At 43.5% G+C, this 27,654-nt stretch overlaps 1 protein-coding gene across 1 annotated transcript; it reads right to left on the bottom strand.

Moving 5' to 3' along the window:
* Positions 1-1,526: 1,526 nt before the first annotated feature.
* On the bottom strand, positions 1,527-27,140 carry Bub3 (mitotic checkpoint protein Bub3). The gene is made up of 5 exons (XM_037426689.2): positions 27,083-27,140; positions 24,936-25,149; positions 16,134-16,355; positions 4,473-4,656; positions 1,527-1,974 (listed from the first exon to the last, which is right to left on the bottom strand). Exons 2-5 carry the CDS (start codon positions 25,131-25,133, stop codon positions 1,595-1,597), a joined length of 984 nt encoding a protein of 327 aa, XP_037282586.2. The 5' UTR covers positions 25,134-25,149; positions 27,083-27,140; the 3' UTR covers positions 1,527-1,594.
* Positions 27,141-27,654: the final 514 nt, after the last annotated feature.

The following is a 27,654-nucleotide window of genomic DNA, read 5'->3' as shown; positions in this document are numbered from 1 at the left end:
TGTGGTGTTCTTCATAGTGATGCGTACACTCCCACGTGATGTGAAACAGAGTTGGTGTGGCCCCACATCACAGGCATATATATCTCTGTATGCTGTGGGGTAGAATACATGTAGCCTGTGTAAGTTCGTGTATGTGTTTGGATTCTGCGTAATGCCACCGATTCCATTGCAGTGAGTTTCTTATGTGGTGCTGGATACAGTTTTCTATTGTCCCTGTAATATTGAAGAATTGTACCCAAGTTAGGGTCTAGGGGCATTGGATCCTCTATTGCAGTGTGCAAGGAAGCTCGGTGATTTGTGAAGCCTTGAGCCGCCTCATCAGCAAACTGGTTCCCGGTGATGCCCTCGTGTCCTGGCGCCCAGATAATGGGACCACTGAAAATAGCCTACTTTGAAGCACTCTTATATGCACTGCCCAAAACTTGAATTGAGATGACTCCACTGATTGAAATATTGTCCGTCAGAGACTCAAACCAACCCTGTTTTTCTTCTCGAGAGGAGGACTTATTGATTTATTGAAATCCCTAAAAAATGATTTGAGGCGTAAAATAAAAAAGAATGATCCATTGTACCTGATCACCCAACCTTTGATTGCAGTACGTGGTTGAAGATTTTTGTTAGCATTGAAATATTGTTGGTTTCTTTATATTAAAAATATTACAGTGAAACCATTTAATAAGAGACATGTACCAGGGAGTTTTGTCCTCTATACGAGGTCTTTAATAAGCAGGGCACCACTTATGCATTTTCTTACCAACCCCTATTTCATTGTAGGCACACTGGCTTCTCTTACATCAGTGTCTCTTATAAAGAGGTTCGACTGTGCTCTATAAAAATGTACCTATAGGCCTGCATTAGTAGTATGCATTGAAGTTCATGTGACGTAATGATCCACTGCTCATCAGTGCATCTTCAGCAACTTCTCAGCGTACCCCATTCCACTCTGCACGCAATTTCCAGGTCGCCAAGATTTTGGAGTGAGATATTTTTGCTACGTTCACTACTACTCGGCACAGTAGTGACGTTCCGGGTACTTGGCTTGGCTCGTGTATAAAGTAGCGACGCTGCGACAAGCTACCCATGACACAGGCACAAGCAACCTTGGGCGCAGGCACGAGCAAAATGGCACAAAAACAGGGAAGGTGTATAATTCCACACCATCCCATTGTAACAGCTAGTTATTTTCTAAAACACTTGAAAAATAAAGGTTGTTATGCATATTTACTGGAACTCCTGCGAAAGCAAAACGATGACAGCTTTCCCAAGTCGCAAGGAGGGCTGGTGGCATCGCTATCAATTCTCAGCGTTGCTGGAGGAAAGGTACATCTGTGTTTAGAGCCCTTCAGATCGAAAAATACTGCTTGTAAATTAACTACGTGCTTTTGCAATTAACTACTGCATGTATAAACACTATATGAAGGGCTAGGTTTGGGTTGCCCTGGAAAGAAATAGGTCTTGAGAAATCAGCTGGCAGTCCCTTTAAGAAAAAAAAAATGCAACAAACTTGTTAAAATGCACACGATATGTACATGTTACAAAGACATATTTATTTTTTGCCACATATAAAAAGAAAGCTAAGCCATCTACAAGAATGTTACTTCGGCTTAGTTTCCTGATCGGTGACCCGACGAACAAAGACGGCATCTGCAGGTTTGCTGTCCAAAACGCCCTGCTCGTAAAGGTATGATGAACCGATCGCCAGTAGCGAGCCATCGTGGCTAAAAGCCAGCGCAGAAACACTTGATGGATACTTGTGAAATTGACACAAGCGCTTCTTGTTGAACCCATCCCAGATGTTGACATGTCCATCACTTCCACCTGTTGCAAATGTGTTGTAGCGGTTGTGGAAAGCAATGGCATTCACTGGATAGATGAACTCGATGCCACTGCTATCTTTGATGCGGTGACACTTAAATGCATATTTCTTCTTTTGAACTTCAGGACTTGGGTCAAGGTACTCAACAGCTACACGTCCTGTTAGAAATAAAACAATTTAGCACCGTGATAAATGGCAAACACGTTTATATTTCTCTTCAAAGCATTGAAAAAATGAACTTGAAAGTTCAGTTCTGATCCTTGTTACCATTTGTCCTAACTTATTAACTACTTTAAATGGCACAGGAAGAAACATCCTTCGAGAGTTCTGTAACCTACATTCAACTTCTGTTGACATGTTTTTTTATGACTCGTGCCGTCAGAGCTGTTGAATGCATGTCTTGGCTCATCGATATCTCGGTGCTTGTTGTACTCTACTGTCACACCGTCAAAAGCCAAGTCTTGTATTTAGAAGTGACCAAATATATTTTTGTAGTTTAAACAGCTTCCCCTAAAGCATACTACAGACATTTGAATAGAAGAGCGTCTGTTGCTCCTACATGCGTGCTTTAAACTTCAGCAATAGGAGACACAAAATCGCAGCACAACACACTGATGGTTTATATTCCAGCCAAAAGGAAAGTTCCCAAGCACATGTGCACAAGAGCACTTAGATGCACTGAATGAGCCACCAACATCTTTATTTTTTTTTAACATCAGAACATGCATTTGAAATGGCAAAGCAGGTTTTCTATACTGGCTTTTAAACAGGCAACCAGCCTGTTTGAAAATCTGAATAAAAAAAAATCACTAGCACCAACATTTCACACTAGACTGGTGCTTTACCTTGTTTTTAACAATACCTCTGCGTTCCTTGCTGAACAATTATAGTACAGTATAGGTAAACAGAAATTTCGTAAATAGAAAAAAAAAGTCTCTAATTTGGCTGGCTTTGTATTTGGCTGCTACTTTCTTATAAATTTTTCTTAGTAAATGAAACTCCAGTTAAATGCGCCATATTCTCCCAATCCCTTCAGGATTCATGGGGAGATATGCGTCTGAAAGCTTTACTAAGGAAAGAGCCTTAGATGTCTCCAAAAATGCGATAAGTGATAACACGCATGATGCAAAAAATCATCTTGTTATGAGGTCACCATATTACTTCACAGATCACCAACATATGCGACGTGCATAGTGATGTCACAAGACGACGTATTCACATGACATCGTCACATAGTCAAAGGTGGCCTGACCAGATAGGCAGTGCACAACCACGTGAGCTGCAGAAAGCGTGCAATATAGCCAACCCTGGAGGCAGTGCAAAACCACATTAGGTGCAGACAGCTTTCTGAGGGGGGGGGGCAGGAGAAGATAAATATATCGACTGTGAACATGATGGGATGGAACGTCTATGGTATGTCGGGTAACCAAGAGAATGGATTCAGTTTGTCAGGACGTTCAGTCTATCAGGACTGAAACTGAAGACAATGTGCTTTCTTTAAAGACGCAAACACATTAGTGTACAGGAGAAATACCTAAATTGTACGGCACGAAGATGTCATATGGCATACATAAATCAGGGTTTGTACAGGTTTACAAGAGAAAAATTCAAGGACCTTTAGAGGACTTTCCAAAAATTTAAATTTAAGGAGCACAATTGTTTTTCATGGCAAATTTCGCTGTGCAAAACAACAATATGTTCAGTTCACTTATTACACAGCTTCACTAGACTAGAAGTTCTAAGCTCTGGGCAGGTCTTTCAGTCTTTTTTTTCTATTTGCGTGTTAATGCTATCAAGTTGCATCAGTCTTAACCTTCACAGTCTTTCGCAGGCTGATGGACTGCGCTAGGCAGCTGACTGAGGCTAGTAAGTGTGATGTATTGTTTTTTTTAAAAGTTTGCTGAAGTATACCACTAAGTGTGAAGCAAAAAGAAGACATTTCAAACCCTAATCGTAGTCTACTGCAATAAGCACATTCACACAACTTTTCTTTTTTCTGGAGAGCTCAAGATGCTGTAGCACCATTGTGGCCATCACCTTACGGCTTATGGCCAACCAAAGCCAAACCAAGTATGCATACCTTTTTCTTTCCAATCTAATACAGGCTGTTTGACCATGCCTGATTTCGAAATCGCATTGTCATGGAACACGATAAGGAATGAAGTTTGCCCAGTACAATGCTCAACTGCTGTGAATTTTGAGTCGTACAATTGAACCCAGCTAAAATTCCCAATTTCAAGAGTTTTTCGAGGACTGTAACGAAATTCCAGGACTTCAAAGGCCTTGAAAATGAAATTTTCAATTTCAAGGGTTTTCAAAGATTTCAAGGACTTGTGCACACCCTGATAAATGGAAAAAATGACAGGGCCATTTCACTCTATGAACCCGGGCAAAGTGCAAGTGAATAGGTGCCTCAACTGCTGCCACAGGCTGCTTTGAGAAGCAGCGTGTGGCAGTTGAAATTATTAAGAAGTCCTGATCACATATTGAGTGAATCGATTTTGGTACAGTTTCTACATACTGACAGTTAAAAGATTACTCAACAAACTGTACTTGCCTTGGTGGGCTAATGCTCATGATGCAAATTACAGTAGTAAACTAACAGCTGTAGTACCATTAGAATGGCAACGATCAATGATGTGGGCGACAAACCTACCTTCGATAGAACTCAGCACAAATCCCTGCTGGTTTGGGAAGCAGCGAATACAACGTGTCTGGTACTTGAGGTTGGACTCTCGCTTTTGTTTGACATAGCTCATGTTTCGCAAGTCCCATACAAGCACTTTTCGCTGGGCTGTGCCCACAATCAGCTTGTCACCACAAACAGCCATGGTGTACACCTACAAAAAAAGGAAAAGGTTTAGGAAGTTAATCATTTCCAGCATTTATAGAGCAAAAAATAATGTACTACACTCAAGCAAAACATACTAGAGTTGTGCAGCAAAATGTGTAGCTGTTCTAGTTGAGCATTAATGAGATCCAACAGACAAAACCAGGCCAAGGAAAATATAGGGCAGGTTACTGTAAAATACCACTCAAGTGAACAACCAAGAGCCCCCTTCCACTTTTCGGGAGATTCGAAATATGCACACATGACCGAACATGCACTCTCCCTTCCCTCCTGCCATCTTTCTTTTTTCTTTCAACCTGTTCTTCGCAATGGAATCCCGCAGCAGAGGTTCTGAGAGTTTTTAATGCCATTAGATATGTCTTCAATGCTTTTAGATACGTGCAGAATTTCTTAGTATTTTACAGAGCGGTGCCTCGGGGTTGCATGCTGAGTTGTTACAAATGCCAAAACACTTGAAAAATTTCATTCTCTTAGTCATAACACAACTTTCACACGAGAATCCCCCCTCCGCCCCCGGCCTGTAAAACAGTAAATGTCTGCATATTTAATGCAGCATTTGATTAGAAGCACAGGTGTACAATTTTTGAAGGTTCTTTCTCCGTCATATTGCATTTTGGTCTAGGACCAAGCAGGAGACCCATCTCAATATTGACCGATTATCTTTCGCAACAAGGTGAGCACTTGCTTGAGATTTTACAGTACAGTAGACTCCCTATCAGACGAATGTGAAGAGACCACGATCATTTGTTCGTCAAGCCAAGCCAAGTACACCCAAATATGTTGCTTGAAAATGCTGAATGAAGTATACGTACAGTGAACTCCCTTTAAGACGAACTCCCTTTAAGACGAATTCTTGCTTAAGATGAACAACACATGTTTGTTTGGTTTCCCATAGACTCAGTGTAAAAAAAAAAAAATAAAAAGAAATCTGCGTAAGATGAACTGCTTAACAGGCCTCTTCCGTTAAGACGAACTCTCGCAGCGACCAACAACGATGGGGATTCTGTGCCATGAACATTATAGTCTTGATGGGGGCATTCAGGAGAACAAGAGAAAGCAAAATGAAAACTGTTTAAGACGAACTTCTTAACAGGCCTCTTCTGTTAAGACAAAAAGCTGCGTCTGGTTCAATGACAAACCACCGCGGGAAGAACCACGACCGATAATTGTTGGCGAGGCACATACACAGGCAAGAGCTCTTTCAACAAGTTTTAAGCATGAATAAAGAGGTCCTGTCGAAGAAGCAGAAGACACTACAAATAATGTGACAATGCTTACAAGCGAAACGGATAAAGTAGAAGAATACGCTGATAGATCGCAACTAATGATGCTTCTAAACCAGATGAAGAGCATGTCACAGAAGCTAAGCCAACTTAACAACAGATGGAACCGCTCATTCCAGAAGATGCGGAGGCAGAATTTGAAAGTTTTGCAGTATGAGATGAAGATAGTCACCGCAACGACAAAGAAGAGGAGTGATTACGAGAGTTGGTAGAAGCGATGCAACTGACTACGAGAATTGTGAGAGGACAGGCGAGGTCTGTGCAAGGTACTAACCACATCTCGGAGACGCTAGAGCTTAAGTTGCCACGCCTTGAGATGATCATGCTTGATGGGGGAAAAAAAAAAAATTCGCCCTGTATCTGCATGTTACACTGCAAATGTCGACGAAGGACGATAGTCTTGCGTCTGGAGAAAGTGAACAAAACGTTTATTTGATATTCTGCGCAAGAAAATCGGTGAATGGTATTCTGGAGGCGCTGCATTAAGAGTGCCTCTATCGTGCAGCGGAGGCGAACGGGCGCAACAAGTCACGTCACACGTGAGACATGAGCGCTATCTGGCAGTTATCTTGGAAAATGAAGCGCGCGGCGTGTGCGCCCGTCTCGGAGGTGATAAGGTGTAGAACGCAAGGCGATGGGTAGGTACCACCACCACCATGTCGTTTTAGCAAACCGTTGGAAACACTTGCCTTTTTGTGCAAGCCTTGCACGGTCAGCGCAGCGTGATAAACGCTACGGTCCTTAGAATTACTAATGTATGCTTTTTCTAGTAAAATACACACATACAGAATATTGAAGTATTGTTATGGTGCTTCAGATATGCGCAATAATCACTTTTCAATTGACAATCGCACAAGTATGAACGCTGAATCTTGAGCAAAAATGATAGGCGCTGCGGATGGGGCCGGCTGTTTGGGGTATCGTCTGATGCCTTTTAGAGTACTGTTAAAAGCGGACAAACATACAAATGTACAGACAGACAGACCAAAATGTTTGCGTCGAAGTCTTTAAAAACGGCGTGGCCGATGTTTTGGCATCAGTTTGAGACATCAGTGCATGACAGACTGAACATGCTGAATAGTCAGAAATTTAATTACCTTCTGGAATCTCTCAGTAGAGAGGCTGCGTCCCTATTTGAAGGTTTGCAGTTTTCTGATCAGAATTACGAGCATGCAGTCACTCTTTTGAAGAAATATTCAGATGACAAGATAACTTAAGAGGGACATACATAAAAGAGCTAGCAAACTTGGAAGCAGTGAAGAGTCCCAAAGATGTAGATGAATTGAAGAAACTTTTCCAGAAGTTGCAAGTGAACACACAGTCGATAGGAGTGGAAATGGATAGTTATGCTACGGTGATAACTTCTGTTGTGAAATCTGCACCACCGGTGGACATGAGAATTGAGATGATGGAGATAGAAAAAGGTGCCAACAGACCAGCAACGACGGAGTCGGACTCAACGTCAAAAGAGAGCATGCACAGTTATAAAGATATTATAGAGTTTTTAAATATATGTGTGTGTGTGTGTGTGTGTGTGTGTGTGTGTGTGTGTGTGTGTGTGTGTGTGTGTGTGTGTGTGTATATATATATATATATATATATATATATATATATATATATATATATATATATACACAGCAAAGTAGAAGCTAGTGAAGGAAAATTTGACGTTACCCAGTCACCGCATAGCATGAAACGGACTAGAACATATACGCTTCAAAGCACCTTGATGAAAAAATGCGTCTTCTGTGAGATGACTGGACATTACACAGAAGATTGCAGAATAAGCATCACGATGGAACAGAAGAAAGAAGCCTTGCAGCGGGAGCGAAGGTGCTTCAGATGCACCAGACCTCTCTACACAGCGAAGATGTGTTATGTTAATGTGCGCTGCAAGACATCCAAGGGGAGGCACGCGACATCCATGTGTCGACCACGTGCGCCTGCAGAAAACTAAGCTCGACAGCAAAACGGCAGTGGTAAGCACATACGTACCAGCACACAACCTGACTGGTAAGACACCAGCAAGTCCTGCAACATGCACGCACAGCAGGCTGGAGAGCACAAATGCATACTACTGCAGACAGCCTTTCTGTGGACAGAAGGAGAAGACCGCGGGTGCTACGCATGGATTCTGTTGGACAAAGGGAGCCAGAGGACATTCATTCTCACAAGACTGTCAAGAAAACTGGGGTGCAAAGTAAAAAGATCCGAAAGGATCACTGTTGGATCATTTAGAGGAGGAGAGATGGAACTCAACATGAAGGTCGTCGAAGTCAACGTGAAAAAGGACCCTACATCGGAACACGTCACGATTAAGATGCTGGAGATAGAAGTTATATCCTGCTACACACTACCATTGCCATCGTTGACAATACACAAAAAAGCAAGATCAATGGGAATTTGTTTGGCTGATGACAGTAAGAAGATGGGCAATGAAAGCAAAAATCTGGAAACTTCAATATTAATTGGAGCAGATTATTACTAGACCATAGTCACTGGTCACATTCGTGAGATTCATCCAAAAGTAATGGCGATATAAACGGTGTTTGTATGGATAATACAAGGTGCTGTAGAACTTCGTTGTATATCACTGAAATCATCGACGGTTATGGTACTCAAGGTCAGTGCCAAGTCAGACACGATCGTTGATGAATTACAAATATTCTGAGACTTGGAAACCGTGAGAATCAAGAAGAAACCAGCAACAAAGCTGAGCGATGACCATGTGCTAGATTACGTCCAACAAACAATGGAGTTCCGAACAAGAAGATACCAAGTGCAGCTACCATAGAAGGAAAACGTAACGTTGGACGACAATAACACCATTGCAGAGAAGAGGCTTATCCAGGTGACAAAGAAATTAGGCAAGGATAAAGATGACCTCCAAGCCTAGGACAAAGCTATCCAAGAGTACCTGTGAGCAAGCAATAGCAGAAAAGGTCGAAGGAGCTGCCAGATTCGATATACAGAACAAATTTGTTTACTACATGCTGCAGCAGGCAGGTATCAAGAAAGACCTAACAAGAACAAAAGTATAGATCGTCTTTGACGCATCATCAAGCCAGAACCCAGGGGAATCCCTGAATGACAACTTAGAAAATGGGCCAAACCTGAACCCCGACATCACAAGTTTGCTGATGAACTTTCGATAGCACAAGATTGCCATGTCATCCGATGTGGAAAAAGCATTTTTACAGATCGGAATACACAAAAATGAATGCGACACCCTGCAATTTCTGTGGTGGGAAAGGATACCCAGGGAAGATATGTCAAATCCGAAGATAAAAAGAAACATTGAGAATGACGAGGGTAACTTTCAGCACCACACCAAGTAGCTGTCTTTTAGCGGCAACAATTCATCGACATTTGGATAAATTCGAAAAGAAACATCCTGCAGTTGTGGCAAAACTCCGAAAAGGAATTTACGTCGATGATGTCTTACTAGGAGCCGACGAATACTCAACATCGTCAAAGCTGTACAAAGAAGGGACATTTTTCGTAGTGCAGGAATGAATTCAAGGAAATGGACTACAAATGACGCTGAACTGAGAAAACTATTAGACGGAGAAGGAGGAGATTTAGATTGCAAAATCAGAAAAGATGGACAAATCAATATTTTGGGACTGAAATAGAATTTCGTCGACGTGTTGAGCTTTCCCGACACTACATGGCGAAAGGACATGGATATGAGACAACTCTCAAAACGACAAGTTTTGCAAGCTAAGGCAAGGCTATACTACTCTTTAGGTTTCTTAAAACCACCTTCAGTTAGAGAAAAATTATTACTGCAGAAAATTTGGATAGAGGAACTGAAATGGGATGACCCGTTACCAAGCCAGCACCGATCAGCTTGGAAGGACTGGTCAGAGGAGCTTCAGCACTTCGATGACTTCACCATTAGCAGATCCTATAACAACAACAGGCAAGCTGAAATAAAAGCATTGACTTTACACGTGTTCTCCAATGCAAGTCCAATGACGTATGAAGCAGCAGCATCCATTGTAACAGAATACTTCGATAGAAGCAATGAAGCCAGCTTAATCATTGCAAAGGGTAGAGTCGCTCCAATCAAAAAGATTAGCCTAACAAGACTGGAGTTGCTGGCTGCCACCATATCAGTCAGATTGGCCAGTCATATAACTGAGTATTTCAACAGGAAAATAAGGAGCGTTACATTCTGGACTGACTCTCGAATTGCATTATGCTGGATAAAGTCAAACAAGACAAAAGATCTGTTTGCTCACAACCACACGGCAGAAACCAAGAGCAAGTCCAACAAAAATATACAGAGCTATGCTAAAGGTGATGAATATCCTGCGGATTTGATGACAAGGGGCACGAAAATGAAACGTTCGCTGAACAGTGAATTATGGTGGAAAGGCTCCACGTGGATCAAGAACGAAAAACAAAAGCCTGATTATGACATCACGATAGTATTTGACAATGATGACAACAAAGACAACGAAGAGACCGTGGCAAGCTTAACTACCACCACGAGTCAAGAAAAGATAATTGAAGTGAACAGGTTCGGATCGTACAAGAAAGCGCTACGAGTTACAGCATGAGTGATGCTCGAGAAGTACTTTGGTTTGGGCTAGCTGGTTCATAGTACTCACTTAGAAAGGGCAGCGCAAAAACATGGGGAAAAGAAGGACAGTAGAGACAAAGAGTGCTGACCAGTCCTGAAACATCCTCACTTGTCGCCAATATTCTAATTTCAGAATCTTACAAAGACGCTTGCAGTGGCCCCAGGAATGCTGAACAACACGGAACAGACATTGCACTTCTTTGGAAACCTGCTTCTGCTTGATGCAGTAGGACACATTCCTGGATTGGCATATGGTTTCCATGATGATGTTGGCACATACAATGGCAAGATCTGAACGAAAATGATTTGACAGGAAAGGGCCCATTGTATAAGAAATTTGCTCGAGAAGTACTTTGGTTTGGGCTAGCTGGTTCATAGTACTCACTTGCAAAGCGCAGCGCAAAAACACAGGGAAAATAAGGACAACTCAAATAAGGCTTGACTCTCTTTGGGCGGTCTGTATCCAAGCATGGCCTGCGGTACACCACTCTTGTGTCCGACGGAGACAGCCGTACCTTCGCTGCCCTCACAGAAGAGAATGTGTACGGGCTAGTGCCAATTGTAAAAGAAGAATGTCTGAACCATGTTCAGAAAAGGATTGGAAGTGCTCTTCGAAACATTGTGCAGAAAAGTGATAAGCCACTGAGTGGGAAGGGGAAGCTGACTAAAGCCCTCATTGAAAAGCTGACAGGATATTATGGTTGGGCCCTGAGAAACAATTCAACTGACCTAACAGCCATGCAGCGTGCAGTGATGGCAACATATCACCACGTCACATCGACTGACCAGGACCCTCACCATGAACTTTGCCCAGAGGGGGCTCAATCGTGGTGCCGCCATAGAGCTGCAGAGGCAAAGCGTGAGCCACAGCCAAAACATAAACACAGCCTACCGGACTATGTCGCTGCAGCTATGCTGCCCATCTACGAAAGACTGTCACAAAAGTCGCTTCTTAAGCGCTGCCTGGGAGCGAAGACGCAAAATGCATCAGAATCATTCCACTCCATTCTGTGGTCTCTGATGCCGAAGGAACAACACTCATCCTTGATCGCGGTAGAAACAGCACTGCATGAAGCAGTGCTGCGCTACGATGCCGGCTGCTGCAAAGCAACCCAAGTGATATCGGACTCCATTGGACTTCAACCAGGTCATCTGGCCATCCAGCGAGCTCGTCAAAAAGACGCTTTACGCCTAAAAAAGAATTCTAAAAGACACCAAGAGAAGATGGAGGCCAGGCAAAAGAAGAAAAGAGTGCGCCAGGACACTTCTAGCTACTGTGCTGGAGCTTTTTGAAGAAAACACGTGTTTTGAACTTTCTCGGCCTGTTTTCTCAGAACGAATTTTTTTGCTAGTTGTGGTGCTGAGGAAAGCAAGAACTCGAAAACCGTTCATCAGATTTGTGTGCCGTTTTTTTTATTCTGTTCCTGAATGACCTTGCAAGGGCGTAACAAGCTCCTTTTTTTGAAAATTGGTGCTGTTAATTTATAATAAACAATTAATTTTTTGATGAATCTGGTCATTACTGGTTACATCAAATTCAAAGTTGCGTGAAAATTTTGGGGGGGGGAAATTAAAAAAAATGGCTTTGTAGCGCCCTGGGATAGCTATCAAGGAATGACCACAATGAATTTCAGCTTTCTACTATGTCCTGAGATTTCTCACGACTCTTCCTCAGGCACCCATGTGAAGCACCCAGTTAAACCTCAATAACTCTGGAACTAAGAAACACAGCTTCGTGAAACTTAGCAGTTGTGCTAGTTTTATTGTAGTGAACAACCCCTGAAAGTTTTATCCAGATATCTTCAAAAATAAAAAAATTCGGTCTCCAAAGTAGCCTCCCCCTTAAGACCTGTTCTCGCTCACTTCGCACTTGGCTCAGCGTGCCCTCCGCACGCGTGTGCAAGCGTAAGAACAGCTGTTCATTTGCGCGGAAAAAATCGCGACATATCGAAGTCGGTGAGGCCCCGTAAATCCACTGGCGCACCAGAACGATTCTCTGACCACGGCCGCCGATGCATTGCACACAGCCACGCACGCCGATCCAGGCGGCCGTGCTTTGCGCGCGCAGGAACTCTTTCAAGTTTTAAAGACGATAATCTTTCTTGGGGACCTTTGACGAAAAAATTTTGGTCTGTCTGTCTGTACATTTGTCTGTTTGTCCACCCTAATGATAGCTCAAACGGCATCGAAAGGCCAACCCCATTCGCAGCGCCCACCGATATTGCTCAAGGTTAAGCGTTCATAGTTGTGCGATTGTCAATTAAAAAGCAATTATTGCGCATATCTGAGGTGCCATAACAATACTTCGAAGTTTTGTATGTCTGCCTTTATACCAGAAGAGGCACACACAAGTAACTCTAAGGAATGTAGCGTTTTAGCGCGCTGCGCTGACAGTGCAACGCGATGCTCAAAAAGTTGTTTCCAACGCTTTGCTACGACGTCACGGTGGTGGCACCTGCCCGTCGCTTTGCGTTATACATCTCATCACCTCCGAGACAGGCGCGCATCTTTCTCCACGGGCTGCACGCCTTCGTTTTCGAAAATAACTGCCAGATGGCACTTGTGTCTAACGTGCCTCGATGCGCTCGTTCGCCTCCGCTACACGCTGGAGGCACTCTAACGCAGCGCCTCCAGAATACCCTTCACCGATTTTCTTGCGCAGAACATCAAATAAACGTTTTGTTCACTCACCCCAGACGCAAGACTATCGTCTTTCGACTACATTTGCAGTGTAACATGCAGATTTCGAACCAATTTTTTCTACGCGCATGTTTCGCGGACCTTTCAAGCAAGCTATCCGACCTGCCTCCTTCCCGTTTGTTCAAGGTCGCCTTCCCGCCGTATCCTCCCCTCTCTTCATCCTATTGAAACTCCTTGTCCTTCTCTTGCAATTCTGCTTTCCTCTCTTGATAACAACTCCTTCGCCCGTCTCCACCGCACCGCAATGCCAGCCACGCTGGCTCGAATTCGGAAGTTTCGTTTTCGGACTAGAAACGGGCCCAGAGATGTACCGCGCGTTCTGGCATCTGTGTCGCGTGTGCGCGTCTTGCTCGCTCTTGGTGTGCGCGTGTGTGATCAAGATGGCGGACGGGAGGCCTTGCACGCTTTTTCCTGCCGCTCAACAAAATGTTGGAAGTGGGACCGCTTGGCTTGGACGTAATTCGCACGTTAGGTGCCGCATTGCGGAGTGCTTGATCATAGCTGTTGACCACCTGGCAGCCAACTTGCCTCTTCGGGCGTCCCGCTATTCAGATGTGGAGATTGTGAATATTTCGTGGGCGGCGGTGATGGCTACATACGCGCGAAACTGTTTTCACGAGGCTGACTTTGTCGACGACGGGCCCGATGCAGAGCCAAACACTTCCGAACAGAACCACTACGGCAGCGATTTGTGGCAACGCGTCGACTTCGACATGGGAGAGCAGGTGGGACATCTGTTGCGATGGTTTTTCATTACGGCCAATGATGATGCCGGCACCGCGGAACCGTGCACGGATTAAGGCATTGTGAATGAAGTACGCGGCAAGAGCGATTTGAAGGAATCGGACGACGAAACTTTGGAGTCAGTGCCTCATGCAGCTTATGCTACGGCCCTTGGCGCGTGGCATAAGCTGCATGAGGCCTGCCGTTTGAAATAACTCTAGACCGCCCTTATCGCTTCTGCTAGTTAACCCTAGCTGCCAGAAAATTTGGAATTGATCTTTCTTAGTTTTGTATATTTTATGAAAATTGCTCATTTTCTTTCTTTTCAAATGTATTTCTGTGTAATACTTAGTATTCTGCCTAAAAATTTCTCATGGTGTCAGTTTTTTATATAGTTTTTTATCTTGCTACTGCAAATTAGTCGACTGTAACGCATTATTTTAAAACATATCTTTCGACATCAGTTATACTTTTTTAATTTGATTTTTGTGTCCCCTCATTCAAAATAAGAAAGGAAATTTATATCTTTTGTTCCGATGCACAAGAGCAAATGAATGGGTGGAAAGACCTTAGGCCCTCTTCGAAACACGTGCGTTACCGACTTTTTGGGGCAATGAAATTTGTGTATTCACTCGCAACTTTTTTATAAGCTGTGTTTCATTTACCATGAACTTCGGCATACAGCTAACGGATGCCTCGTCAGGCTCAGCTTCGTTATAAGCGGGCTCAACTGCTTTTGTTGGGGTTTCCTTATTGTCGCTTCTGATATTAATCCATTCCACGTCAGTCACGTTCTGGCTCTTCCATTCTTCCAGAAGTTCAGTTTCGGTCAGGTCAAGCAAATCTGCGTCAGATACTACCCCACGAGCTGATCTCATAGACCTGTGTGGCGTAATACTGATTGGTGTGTCGCCAAAAGTTGTAAGAGACTACAGCTTTTCAAAATGGTCTTTCTCCCATACCTCAAGAAGCTGATCTCCGCTGCACATTTTCGTAACTTTGTACCTGGCACGGAGAGTTTCTGTTAAGACACCTGGCAACTACGAAGGGTGATGCACTTGTGGCTTGCTTATTAGTTTTCTCATAGTGTATTACATGGAAATGAGAAAATATTTCTCTTGGCTGGTTGAAAAAATTCGTCTTCGGTGCGTACCCACTTTGAGGAGGCACGATCACTAAGCAAGGGGAATGCTCTATGCATGCTGGTTGTATGTTGTTCAGCAGCGTTGGCGGCCACCCATCACGGAGCTCGACGAGGGGATGCTACAAGTTTGCGGATGCTGAAAGCTTGCAGACGCCAGCCATACAACACTGCCATAACCCAATGTGCCTGGACCCAGATAGGCTATTTGCGCAGAGTTAACCATAGCTGCCAGAAAATTTGGAATTGATCTTTCTTAGGTTTGTATATTGTATGAAAATTGCTCATTTTCTTTTCAAATGTAGTTCTGTGTAATACTTAGTATTCTGTCTAAAAATTTCTCATGGTGGCAGTTTTTTTATATTGTTTTTTTTTATCTTGCTACTGCAAGTTAGTCGACTGTAACGCATTATTTTAAAACGTGTCTTTCGACATCTGTTATACTTTTTTAATTTGATTTTTGTGTCCCCTCATTCAATGTAAGAAAGTAAATTTATATCTAGTGTTCCAATGCAAAAGAGCAAATGAATGGGTGGAGAGACCTTAATCAGGCAGAGGTAGTCCCTTGAACCTAGGCACTCTTTCATTTATCTGAATGAACACTGAATGAATGAATGAATGAATGAAGTAAATGTAAAAGAGAAGATGAGGGGACAAATAAAAAGTAGCAGATAAAGATGTAGAGAGACAGAGACAGTAAGAGGTGACTGCCAATTTCCCCTGGGTGGGTCAGCCCAGGGGTGCACTCTACATGAATCCGGGGTCAAAAAACTTTGTTGCCTCTGCCAGGTGGGGGGGGGGGGGGGGGGGAGCTTAAAGGTCCAATCACCTGGCATCACAAAATAATGGACATGAAAGGTCAGCATAATGCCCCTGCCAATTCCTACAGCAAAGTAAAAGTTTCTTTTATATGTCAGTAAAGTGAAAAGTTGGGCGAGTTGGTGCTGGTTCATGATGATACGGGGCGCGAAAAAACGAAACACAACAGAGAAGAAGTACACAGACGATATGTGTACAAAATAACAAACCTTGTCAGGCTGCAAGGATGTGGCAGCGCAAGTTGGTGATCTGGGATCCCACAACTTCACAGTTGAGTCCCAGCTGCCAGAGATAATCACGTTGACATCAGAGCAAAATTCAACACATCGCACCGTGTCCCTGTGCCTTCCAACAACAGTCTCTGCACTGCAGTTGAAGTCAAAGGACTTGACCAAACAGTCACCGCCTCCACTCCAGGCATGCACGGCGTCCTGAAAAGCAAAATTTCAGCAGCATTGTTGGACACAACATAATGAAACCAACAGTCTATGTAGCCAAGAAAGGCATCGGATATATCATTTGTAGTTTTTCAACTGCAGTGTAACAATTATGATATAAATGTCAGGAAATCAAAGCGGACAAAAAAGGCATAAAAGAGACCAAGAGAGTAATGGCAAGCATTGTAAGTACTGTCGTAGTGGATTTAGCAAGAGACAAGCGACCAACTCAGCATATAGTGTTTGAAATAATTATAGGTGTTGTACGTTGTGTGCCACCTCACACCAGCATAGGAGAAAACAAATAAACAAGCAACTAATAATCATCGTATAGTGCAAAAACACAATATACACAGAAAGGTAGACCACCGGTACTGTGTATATGTGTTTTGTGTTTTTGTGCTGTATGATTATTAACTAGCACAAACTAGGCCAAGAACAAGTGCTTCTGTAAAACCGACAACTGCTGATCAGACTGGAAGTACTAAAATAGTTACTTTTCCAGTGTTTTAATTTAAAGAGATGTGAATATTTAAAAACTATCGATGTGAATACTCTTTTTAATTAATGAACTTGAAACAAACAAAATAAACACAACCTTCGTCCGTAAACTTCCGAGGCTTAAAAAAAAAGTTTAACGTTCAAATCATTTGTGCAGCACCCCTGCGAAATAGTCTCCCCTGCAGTCTATACATAACTGCCAACACTTCGTGAGGTTTTGGAAACAGTTCGAAATTGCTTCTTATGGCAAGACTGTCAGCTCTTTCGTCGTGGCATCTTAAATGGCTTCCACTCTCCCCATCTAGCAACCTTTTAGGGCTGATGATGATGTGTGGTGTTTTACGACGCAAGGGCCACTTGATGGCCAAAGAGCGCCAGGTCAGTCGACAAGTGATGCGAACAATGATCATGTTAGGTGGCTTTAAAAGAGCCTTAAAATTTCTCGTGCTAGCGCGGGTAAAAAGACAGAAGCATTAAAAGCATGAAATTGACGTGAAATATGTGCAATGATACTAAATGGTGAAACGTCGTAATAGCAGGACAATGACTGAGATGCAGCCACTGTGGCCGCGACCTCTCTTCAGAGATCGTGCTACGGAGTGCCTGGGTATATGGCGTTAAAGGTACAAACATCTGTTAAAAACGCCAGCAACGATTTATGAGGGAAAAGGGGTTCTCTACCGATGAACATTGATGGGTGCAAGGGTATCTGTTGTCGGTAGGGATATAAAAAGTGCTTTCTTCTGAGAGAATTCAAATCACTGCACTGGACGAGGATGTGCAGAACCGTGAGCGGTTCTCCACATCTCTCACACAATGGTGCATCGCCACCAGACAAAAGGTATGAATGTGTCGAGTGTGTGTGTCCTATCTGTAGTCTTGTAAGTGTGACTTGTGTGTAGCGTGATCTGGATACTGTTGGCCGATTTCCAATTCTCGGTTTGACAACATGCATTTTGTTTTCTGTCTGCCTATCCTATAGGCGCTGCCAGCATGCCCTGAGCTCTTGTCGTAGAAGTGGTTTCAGATCAAGCGCAGGGACAGCTACAGACGTATTGGCGCCAGCGTTGTCTTAAAGCAGATGTGGCCAGCTGATCCGCCAAGACGTTTCCAGCGATTTCGCGGTGCCCCAGCACCCAGAAGACTACAACATGTCGTTTAGGAGCATAGATCGTGCATAATAGAGAGTACAAGGACACAAGGACCGGATTTTTATGTCTTCGCAGAGTTTCAGAGCCATCACTACGCTCAGCGAATCTGTGTATATTACCGCGCGTTGTAGTTGGTTTCCTAATATGCTTAACAGCCACAGATACCGCATGAGCCTCTGCTGTGAAGATGCTTGTTTCAGAGTGCAGAATACCGGAGTTGGAGAAAGATGAGCCAACAGCTGCATAATAGGGCAAACCAGTGTGAGACTTCGAAGCATCTGTGAAAAATTCTGGGCAAGTGTACTTGAGTAGGATTTCGTTCGAGGAAGTGCGTGCGGATATGTACAGAAGGTGCAAGGTTTAGTGACTTCCATGAAAGATAGATTGCAGTCTATGACTTGCCACTTCCATGGTGGCAGATATACTGCTGGAGCCATCAAACGCTGTTCTAAATGTGGCACAGCTGTTTCCTCCGCGAGCCTCCTGACATGAAGTGAGTAGGGCTGTCTCAGCGAAGGACGGTTATTGAACAAGGTACAGTTAGACAGATCATTAATTGTGGAGTGAGCGGGATGTTCCTCATCAGCATTAACCTTGAGATAGTATGTAAAAGACAGGTAACATCTCTGCAGGTGGAGCGACCATTCATTTGATTCTACGTACAGCCTCTCTACGGGGCTAGTTCGAAAAGCACCTGTAGAGAGGCGGATGCCTAGATGGTGGACAGGGTCGAGAATCTTTAAGGCTAATGGTGTCGCAGACTGATAGATTATAGCTCCATAATCTAGGTGCATGCGTACGAGGCTTTTATATAAATTCATCAGACATTTCCTGTCACTGCCCCACGAAGTTTGTGATAACACTTTCAAAATATTCATCGTTTTTAAACACCTATCGTTTTTAAACACCTGTCTTTTAAGTACTTGATGTATGAGATGAAGGTTACTTTTGTGTCTAATATTAGGCCCAGAAACTTATGCTCGGTCTTCACAGACAGACGTTGACCATGCAGGTCCATCTCGGGATCGGGATGAACGCCCCCCTCTTTCGGCAGAACAAGATGCAGGTACTCTTGTGCGCGTTCAGTTTAAAACCATTCTCATCTGCCCATTGAGATACCTTGTTCAAACCTAATTGAACCTGACGTTCACACACTGAGAGGTTACAGGACTTAAAACCGACCTGCACATCATCAACATATGTGCAGTAAAACATATTTTGTGGGATAACGAGGCATTTTAACTATAAAAAGTGTACAACTCAATACCCCTCCTTGCGGCACTTTTGTTTCTTCAACAAATGTATGGGACAACACAGTGCCCACACGAACACGGAATGTCCGATTAGACAGGTAGCTTTCAATTATTTTCAACATTCTGCCCCGCACACTTAGGTGTGACAGGTTTCTGAGTATGCCAAAGCGCCACGTAGTGTCATAGGCCTTCTCCATATCGAGGAACAGTGACAGAAAAAACTGTTTATGAATGAAAGCATCAGGAATTTGTGCCTCGATATGGACAACGTGGTCAGTACTGGACTTAGCCTCTCAAAACTCGCACTGGTATGGGTCAAGCAGGTTATTTGTTTCAAGGAAATGCAGCAATTGTCTGTTCAGCATTTTTTCAAAAACCTTGCATAGGCAACTCGCCAATGCTATGGGCCTGTAGCTTGATGCTGAAGATGGGTCCTTGCCCTGTCCTGTTTAAGAATCGGAATAATGACTGCTTTTTTCCAGGTGGAAGGAATCTCACCAGAAAACCAAACTGCATTATACAAAGAAAGGAGAGCATTTTGGGTTTTGGGAGGCAGACGTTTGAGCATTTCGTATAATATACGGTCAGAGCCTGGGGCGGTTTTGTTACAGTAGTTTAATGATGCTTGTAACTCAGCTAAAACGAAAGGTTCATTGTATGCCTCATTGTTTGTGGATTTGCGTTCTATTTTGTTTTTCTGTTCTTCCTTTATATCATTGGAACGCTGGACTGTAATGGGATGAGCTGGAGACCAGTTCGAAGTGTGCACAAAGGGAGTTTGCTTGGTCTTCCAAACCATGGCCTTGTGTGTTTACTAGAGGAAGAGGATCTGGTTCTTGTCCTACTACCCTACTGACCTTTCTCTAGACTCTTGCTTCATGTGTATATGTATTGATTCTTCATAAAAACCTCTGCCAGCTCTCCCTCCTGGCCTGTCGACGCATTCTCCTGGCTTGGGAATTGATGTTCTTAAAATTGACAGAATTTTCAGCGGTCGGTGAGTCTCGAAGCAGTCTCCATGCTTTTTTTTGTTGTTTGCGAGCATTGCGGCACTCGCTGTTCCACGAGGGGACTCGTTGTTTTCTGCCCAGTCCAGATGTTTGTGGAATGCACTTAGCTGCATCTTCAATAACAAAAGCAGTAAAGTATTGTACAGCTGCATCGAAGCTAGAACCGCATATGTCTGTCCAACTTAAGCTAGCAGTCTTGTAAAACTGGTCCCAATCGGCTTTTTCTATCAGCTATTCGGGAACCTGTGGAGTACTTTCATTTGGTGCTGCTGAGCTTAGAACTACAAAATAGTGGTCACTTCCAAAAGGATTGTTCATGACTTTCCAGTGAAGTAGTGGAAGAGGCGATGGAGATACAATGCTTAGGTCGAATGACGAGTAGGTATGGTTAACGAGGCTATAATATGTTGCCTCTTTTCTATTGAGGAGACACGCGCCAGAGAAAAAAAGACGACGTTCAATCAGACGACCCGGTGCATCGTAGCGCGAGTCACGCCACAGACTGCTATGTGCGTTAAAATCTCCAAGGAGAAGATACGGTTCTGGAAGTTCATCAATTAACGTCTGCAATTCTCGTTTACTAAGCTGGTATTGAGGAGGTTTATGAATAGAGCAAATTGGGACCAGTTTATTCAAGATAACGGCTCAGACGGCTGCTGCCTCAAGAGATGTCTGAAGTGGTAAATGTGTACAGGCAGTTCCTGGATCCACAATAATGGCAACACCACTGGATGATGCGACTGCATCATTCCAATCCTTTCGAAACATAGCGTAATAACTAAGAAAGTTTGCGTGTTTCGGTTTCAAGTGTGTCTCTTGAACACACAGCACTTTTGGTGTATGTTTGTGTAAAAGTTCTTGAATATTATCGAGGCTTCTCAGCAGTCCTTTGACGTTCTACTGTAATATTTGTGGCATTTTTAATCTGTGTGGTGCTGTGTGTATAAAGGTGTTCCCTTAGGTTACAGGGTCCTCAGGAGGCCCTGTAATTCGTAGTCTTTCTTTTTTAGTGCGCTCCAAAAAGCTGAGCCTCTCCTTCGGCATCTAGGGTGCCGGAGTAGTCGTACTTGTATCCATTGCCTCTTGTGAGGTGGTGGATGGTGCCTGCTGGGCAGGCACATTCACAGAACTTCCGGACCTAACTGCACTTGCAGTGGTCGGAGGTCCGGCAGACTGGGGAGTCTGCTGGCCCTGTTTGTTAGGTGGCGTAGCAGTATTGGCTGCTCAAGCCGGGGGCGCTTGTGGCGCGCCCGCAGTCTCACTCTGTGCGACTTTTCCGGGCACGGAAAGATACGACGCGGCGCCCCGGCGGGTCAAATCGGCGAAGGAGGGACTGGACTGATGAATGGAGAACCGTTTACATACTTCTTGAAAGGACAGATTGAACTTCACTTTAATTTCAAGAATTTGTTTTTCTTTCTTCCAGATTGGGCATGATCTCAAGCAGGCAGCATGATCTCCTTCACAGTTCACACAGCATGATGTTGTTGAGGTACAGGTATCTGATGCGTGCTCGTTGGATGCACAATTCGCGCAAGTAATGAGCCCTCTGCAACTTTGTGACCATGTCCAAAGCGCGAGGGTTTGGACATGGGTCACATCTGCGAGGGTTTGGCACATAAGGCCTGACACTGAATCAGGTAAGTCACTGGTACCAAAGGTGATGATTATGTGTTTTGTGGGTGTTTCTTTTTTGTGTCGTCTTATAATTATTCTTTGGACCTTGACTACATTCTGGTCTTGCCAGCCTTCCAATAATTCACTTTCGGACAGTCCAAGCAGGTCGTCATCAGAGACCTCCCCGCGAACTGTATTCATTGACCTGTGTGGTCCCACTGAGACTGGGACATCCCCAATGCTACGAGTTTAGGTAAGTTGTCGTATTGGACCTTGTCGCAAACCTCCAAAAGGAGGTCGCCGCTTCCCAACTTCGTTACACGATATCCTGGGCGGATTGCTTCGGTGAGCGTTTTCGAGACAAGAAAAGGTGAGATTGCTCGGACTGTTTTGTTCTCTTTCTGAGTATGCACGACATGAAACTTGGGGAAGGACTGCTTTGGTTTGGAAAAAAGAAACGGTTTTTCGGTGTGCCACCTTTTCGGGTGGCAATCAGGGAGAGGGGGAAAAAGTTGGCCATACAGATTGTGTACAGTTCGGTGGCGGTAGTGGCCACCCACCACCTACCCCAACAAGGGGACGCTACAAGGTTGAGCAGTGAACACTTCGAGACGCCAGCCATGCATCGCCGCTATAACCGAATATAACTACCCAAGGTTGGGTAACTGCACAGGGTTAACCCTCGCCGCCAGAAAATTGGAAAACTGGAAAAAGAAGATGGCAGGACAGATAAAAAGTGAGAGATAAAGACAAAGATGTAGGTAGTAGAGAGATAGGAAAAGGCGACTGCCAATTTCCCCTGGTTGGGTCAGCCCAGGGGTGCCATCTACGTGAAGCTGGGGCCAAAGGGGTGTGATGCCTCTGTTGCGGGGCCTTAAAGGTCCAATCACCCAGCGTCAGCTCAACCCCCCTCACCCCCCCCCGAATCCCCTTTTCCCCGGACACAGCAAAGCCACGCACGGCTGGGCGTGGGAGGGAGTCAAAACCCTCTTGTTAGCTCGGGTCCGTTGTGCTACACACCAAACGCCTGCTTGCACAGACGCACCAGCGGGGAACCTTTTAGGGCTTCCTTCACACAAGGAAATGGAAAAAAATCACATGGGGAGAAGTCAGGTGAGTATGGTGGATGGGAAATACAGTAATGCTGTGCTTGGCAAGAAATTTTGTTACGCTGAGAGCACTGTGCAGCCTAGCGTTATCGTGGTTAAGGCTCCATTGTCCAGATGCCCATGCATCAGGGCGACAGTGTCGCAGTACATCAAGCATGTGTTGGAGCATGTCGATATATTAATCAATCAATCAATCATTTTATTTTCCACTTCAGCAAGCAAGCATGAGAAAAAAAAAAGCTCCTGCGAGCTTGACTAGGCTTCCCAGCCAGTTACAGTTCAGCAAGCAGTGATAGCATAAAAAAACTGACATGCGCAAATAAAAGCACAAAAAAAAAACATTTGTTATTTTTATGCATAGTCACTGAAAGAATACTACACGTACACAGAATATAGGAAAAAAGGAGTACAACAAAAAAAGCACAAAACTGACATTTCAGTTATCTCACAAAGAAAGCATGCAGCACAGGCCTGGAAGATCAAATACAAAAACCATTTTGCAATAAATGGTTTAATACAGAGGGCAAAGATATTTGTAGCATCTGGGCCCCGTAGTTTGCGCATGGTATTCTTGTTTCGTACTTTTTTCATGAACCATAAAAGATACAAAGAAGAATATTCAGCTAACTCTACTAAATCGGCCAGCATTAAAATATTGTTCTTTACTTCATAGTGATAGCAAAGAACAAGGCCCAAGTTGTAAGTTCTGAAAACCATTGGGATATCAGGAGCTTGGAAAAGTTGTGCGGAGAATGATCTCTGCCTAAGTTGTACGTGATGCGTAACGCTTTTTTCTGTAGAATGTGGAGCATCTTTAAGGCTGCTCATATAACTGCTCATTCAGTGCATGCCCTTGTAAAGCAAACTTCTGGTGTATGACACCGCTGGCATTGAAAAAAAAATAATTATCAGCATATTCTGTGTTAGGTGTTCTATAGCCGCACATTTCCTGACGCCGGAGAGCTTGTTAACTGCCGTTCGGTGCTTTGCACTTTTGTTTGAGGATCTTATTGAAAACACCTTGCTTTGTCTTCAGCAATGTTTCTGTCGATGAATGCAGCATCCTTCTCTGCATCGGAGAGCAAATCAGCACTCTCTGATGCCCGCGTGTCTTTCTAGTACAGTGTGAGAGAGTCCAGCACAAGTCCTGCATTCAGCGTTCGTTTCCCCAAGTTCTCACGCAAAATTTAGTAGCATGTTGTTTCACTAATGTTGAGAGCATGTGATAGCATACAGACTGCAATAGTGCAGTTTTGCTGTATGAAACCTCATTGTTTTCATTCCTTGAGGTTGCAGGGCGCCCCTGCCTTGTGTCATCTTCCATCGACGTGCTCCCCAAAACGAACCTCTCGAGTTACTCAAAAACTTGTGCCCACGATAATGTCTCATTGCCGTCAACGTCACGAAGGAACTCATACGCCTGTGTGGCTGTCTTGCCAAGCTTCACGCAGAATTTTATGTTTACACGCTGCTCGAAATGGAGTCTATCTCTCCAGATTTACTCAAAGTATAATGCGCAGACCACTAGTGACAACATATTTTTCTACATGTAGTGCCGCCCAGCGGCTACCACAGCAATTAACATAAATAGTTCACGTTAGCCCGAAAAGTTCCTGCTACACATACGCACCAATATTTGTTTCGGCAAACAATATCTAGATAAGACAATAAATCAGCATAAAAGCTTTGCAGAGAAAGGTTGTATTACTGAGGATGTTTTTTGTGATCATGAAACCAGCCAATGACCGTGTCCCGATAGGTGCCTAGTCAGCCCCTTTAACCATGTTTGCCAAACGGGGGTAAAGCGAGCAATTTTCACCCGTTTTTTGAAAAAAAAAAAAAAATAGTAGCCCATTCATTGCTGCATGCTGTGTAACAACATTTGGTTCACATGTTCACAGTATTCACAGAGAAAAAGACTGCCTGTACTTGCCTGGAATGAGCAGTCCAACACCGGACCCCTGTGATTGTATTTCGCACGCATGGTGTTGCTAACCACATCATATAGGCGCACTGTTTTATCCCATGAAGACACTAAAAGAAACTGGTTTGATTTGGGACCAAAGTAGAGCGATGAAATCGCATCTATAGGGGGAATGTGTAGGCGGAACTCATTAGGCACCTCTGCCATGGTGGCTTGAAGTCTCCTGCACAGAAGAAGCAAAGAAAAAAAAACTTATTGTGATGCCCTTAGTGCACCTTCTTCACTGGACATAAACACCTGAACACAATCGGTCATGCCTGTTTCTCATGGCAGAATTTCACACATGCAACATTACAACACACTGCAGATGTGTCATCAGCTAAATGCAGCCAACTTTTCAATGTTTCCCAGCAAAATTGTTCGTGAGGCATGGAACCAATAGCAAGAATGCAAATTATGGGACAATTGACTAACAGGTTTGTTTGGTTTTGTTTGGGAAAGTAATGATTTCAAACAAGAGGCTTCACAAAAACAGCTTCTAGCATGCTTCACAATGTCTATACAGTAGTGCCCTGGGTGAGTCTATGCAGACAAGAATTTATAATGATAGCAATATGTGCAAGTGAACTAGTAATTCAAAATCTCCATATGCGAATAACATAGCCCTGAAAAGTGCAGAGCAAAATGAACTCATGTTAGAGTGGCACTGAGATGATACCGACGTAAAGTGATGCAGATGAGTGGACATGTCTCTAAAAAACAAAGCTCTGGAGTCGCATAATGCACTGAGGATTGATTTGCGGTGACGCGTGAAAATTAATCTACTGATTTCTTTTCATGGGTCTCAGTGAGTAGCCGATACTGGAAACACTCCTTGGCTTGGCATCATGCCAGACTATGATGGATGAAATTAATGGTAAAAGAAATGAATTGTTACAATATTCAGCCACTGGCATTTTTTCCCAGGCAATGCAACATTTAGCTATTCTACCTCCACAGAGCAGGGCTGCTTATTTGAAACAGAGCACACTTCTGCAGCCACCATGACAAAGATAAAATGCATAATGTCACTTCTACTTCACCACAAGTGCATTTACTGGGAGCTTAAGGTCCTCCTTTGTTCAAAGCGAGGGCATATGTGCTTTAATTCCCGATCACGCCAAGACTGACTGGGTTTCACAGCTTTCTTATTAAATCCTATTTTCTGTAAGCCTGAAAAAAAAATCGTTTTTCACCCAAATGTAGAAGTGATTGAAAAATATATCAGTGCAAAATTTTAAATAGAAAAAATTTGAACATGTCTCTAATTGTCTCGAATCGGCCATCTGTAACTGGAGCATCACTAGTGCAGATGATGTGCTACTACTACTGCCGATTTCGAATCCAAAAAAAGTATATTGCAAGTAAACTTTTCGGATAATATTCCATCCCCATCAGAAGCTACTTTGCATCATTTGTCCGCGCTATGTCTCGCATGAGGCTACAATTTGGGACTGTATAGGCAATTAAAGATCAAGAACTGGCGAGGTTCTGTTTGGCGTCTTATACCCCAGATGCCAGACTTTGGGGTGGGGTGGTTGTCAGATTGCTGTCAAATTTGGCGAAGAAGTTGCCCCTGTAGTTGTGGCTTCTCTGTGAGAGTTTGGTGTCGTCCGCGGTGCATTTTGCGAGTGCGTAAGCAACGTTGGTCGTTTTAATTAACAGAATGAATGTAAAACGCGCGTTGCAGAAGTCGGGGCGCGTTCTCTTGCTGTGTGCAATTAAGAGATCGCGTCTCAGAGTTAGGGAATCAACGACGCGTCCAACAACTCGCAATCGAAAAATTTCAACGGAAGGAGACTTCTTCTGCGCGCTTTGTAAAAACACACATGGCAACGCCTCGGATCACATTTGCGACACAACGAAACGTATTAAGTCATTTCAACGACTTTAAGCAATGTTTTCGCAATTAATTGAAGGCCGACTTAAAATAACGAAAGCCGGGCGGATAACGTTCGCTGTGTCAACGCTGAAACTACAAGGTATCAATGATGACGCCATCAAACGCGAACACGTAAGCATGCTGAAATAAATGCAACGTATTTAGTAACTAAAATGCAATACGCATCGAAAATTCACGCGGTGATAAGGCAAGACAAATTTGAAAATATACCCACAGCCACAAAGCACAACTCGCGCTAACGAAAACAACGATGATGCTGACGACAAGGCCTGACAAACCTTAAGATTTCTTTTTTTTCAAGTTTGCAAGCGCTAGTAACTTATTTAAATTTTAGTTTATTTACACACTAAAAGTTTACATAATTATGCATTGAACTACAATTATTACTTAGTTATGTTGTATTTTTATAAAATTAAAGTTATTTGCAAAAAAATTACGCTCAAACTAGAGTGACTGACATCCGTTTCGGCGCTGCTGTACGCTGTCTCGCTGAACACACCCGCGATTGGAATAAGTAAGAGACGGTTAGAGTATTGGTGGCAGAAAATTAGAGAGAAAGGACAAAAATAAATATTGGAAAAATAAAATATGGACAGTGTGCCGTAAATGGCAGAAAACTTAAGCTGAAAATTTACCTTTTTTTCTATTAAGATAGAATTTATCGAAGTAGAGGCATTAGGCCAACATAAAAAGAAAAAAAGGTTTTTTTTTTGTTTTTTTTTTTCGAGTCTGGTGGCATACTTGTCACCACCCCGCTATAAAGGGGACGCTCATAGCATCCATCCA

This window comes from Rhipicephalus microplus, chromosome X (genome assembly GCF_043290135.1).
Source record: "Rhipicephalus microplus isolate Deutch F79 chromosome X, USDA_Rmic, whole genome shotgun sequence".
NCBI classification, from domain to species: domain Eukaryota; kingdom Metazoa; phylum Arthropoda; class Arachnida; order Ixodida; family Ixodidae; genus Rhipicephalus; species Rhipicephalus microplus.
Note: the sequence above shows the minus strand (reverse complement) of the source record. Positions and strands in the feature narration are given on the sequence as shown.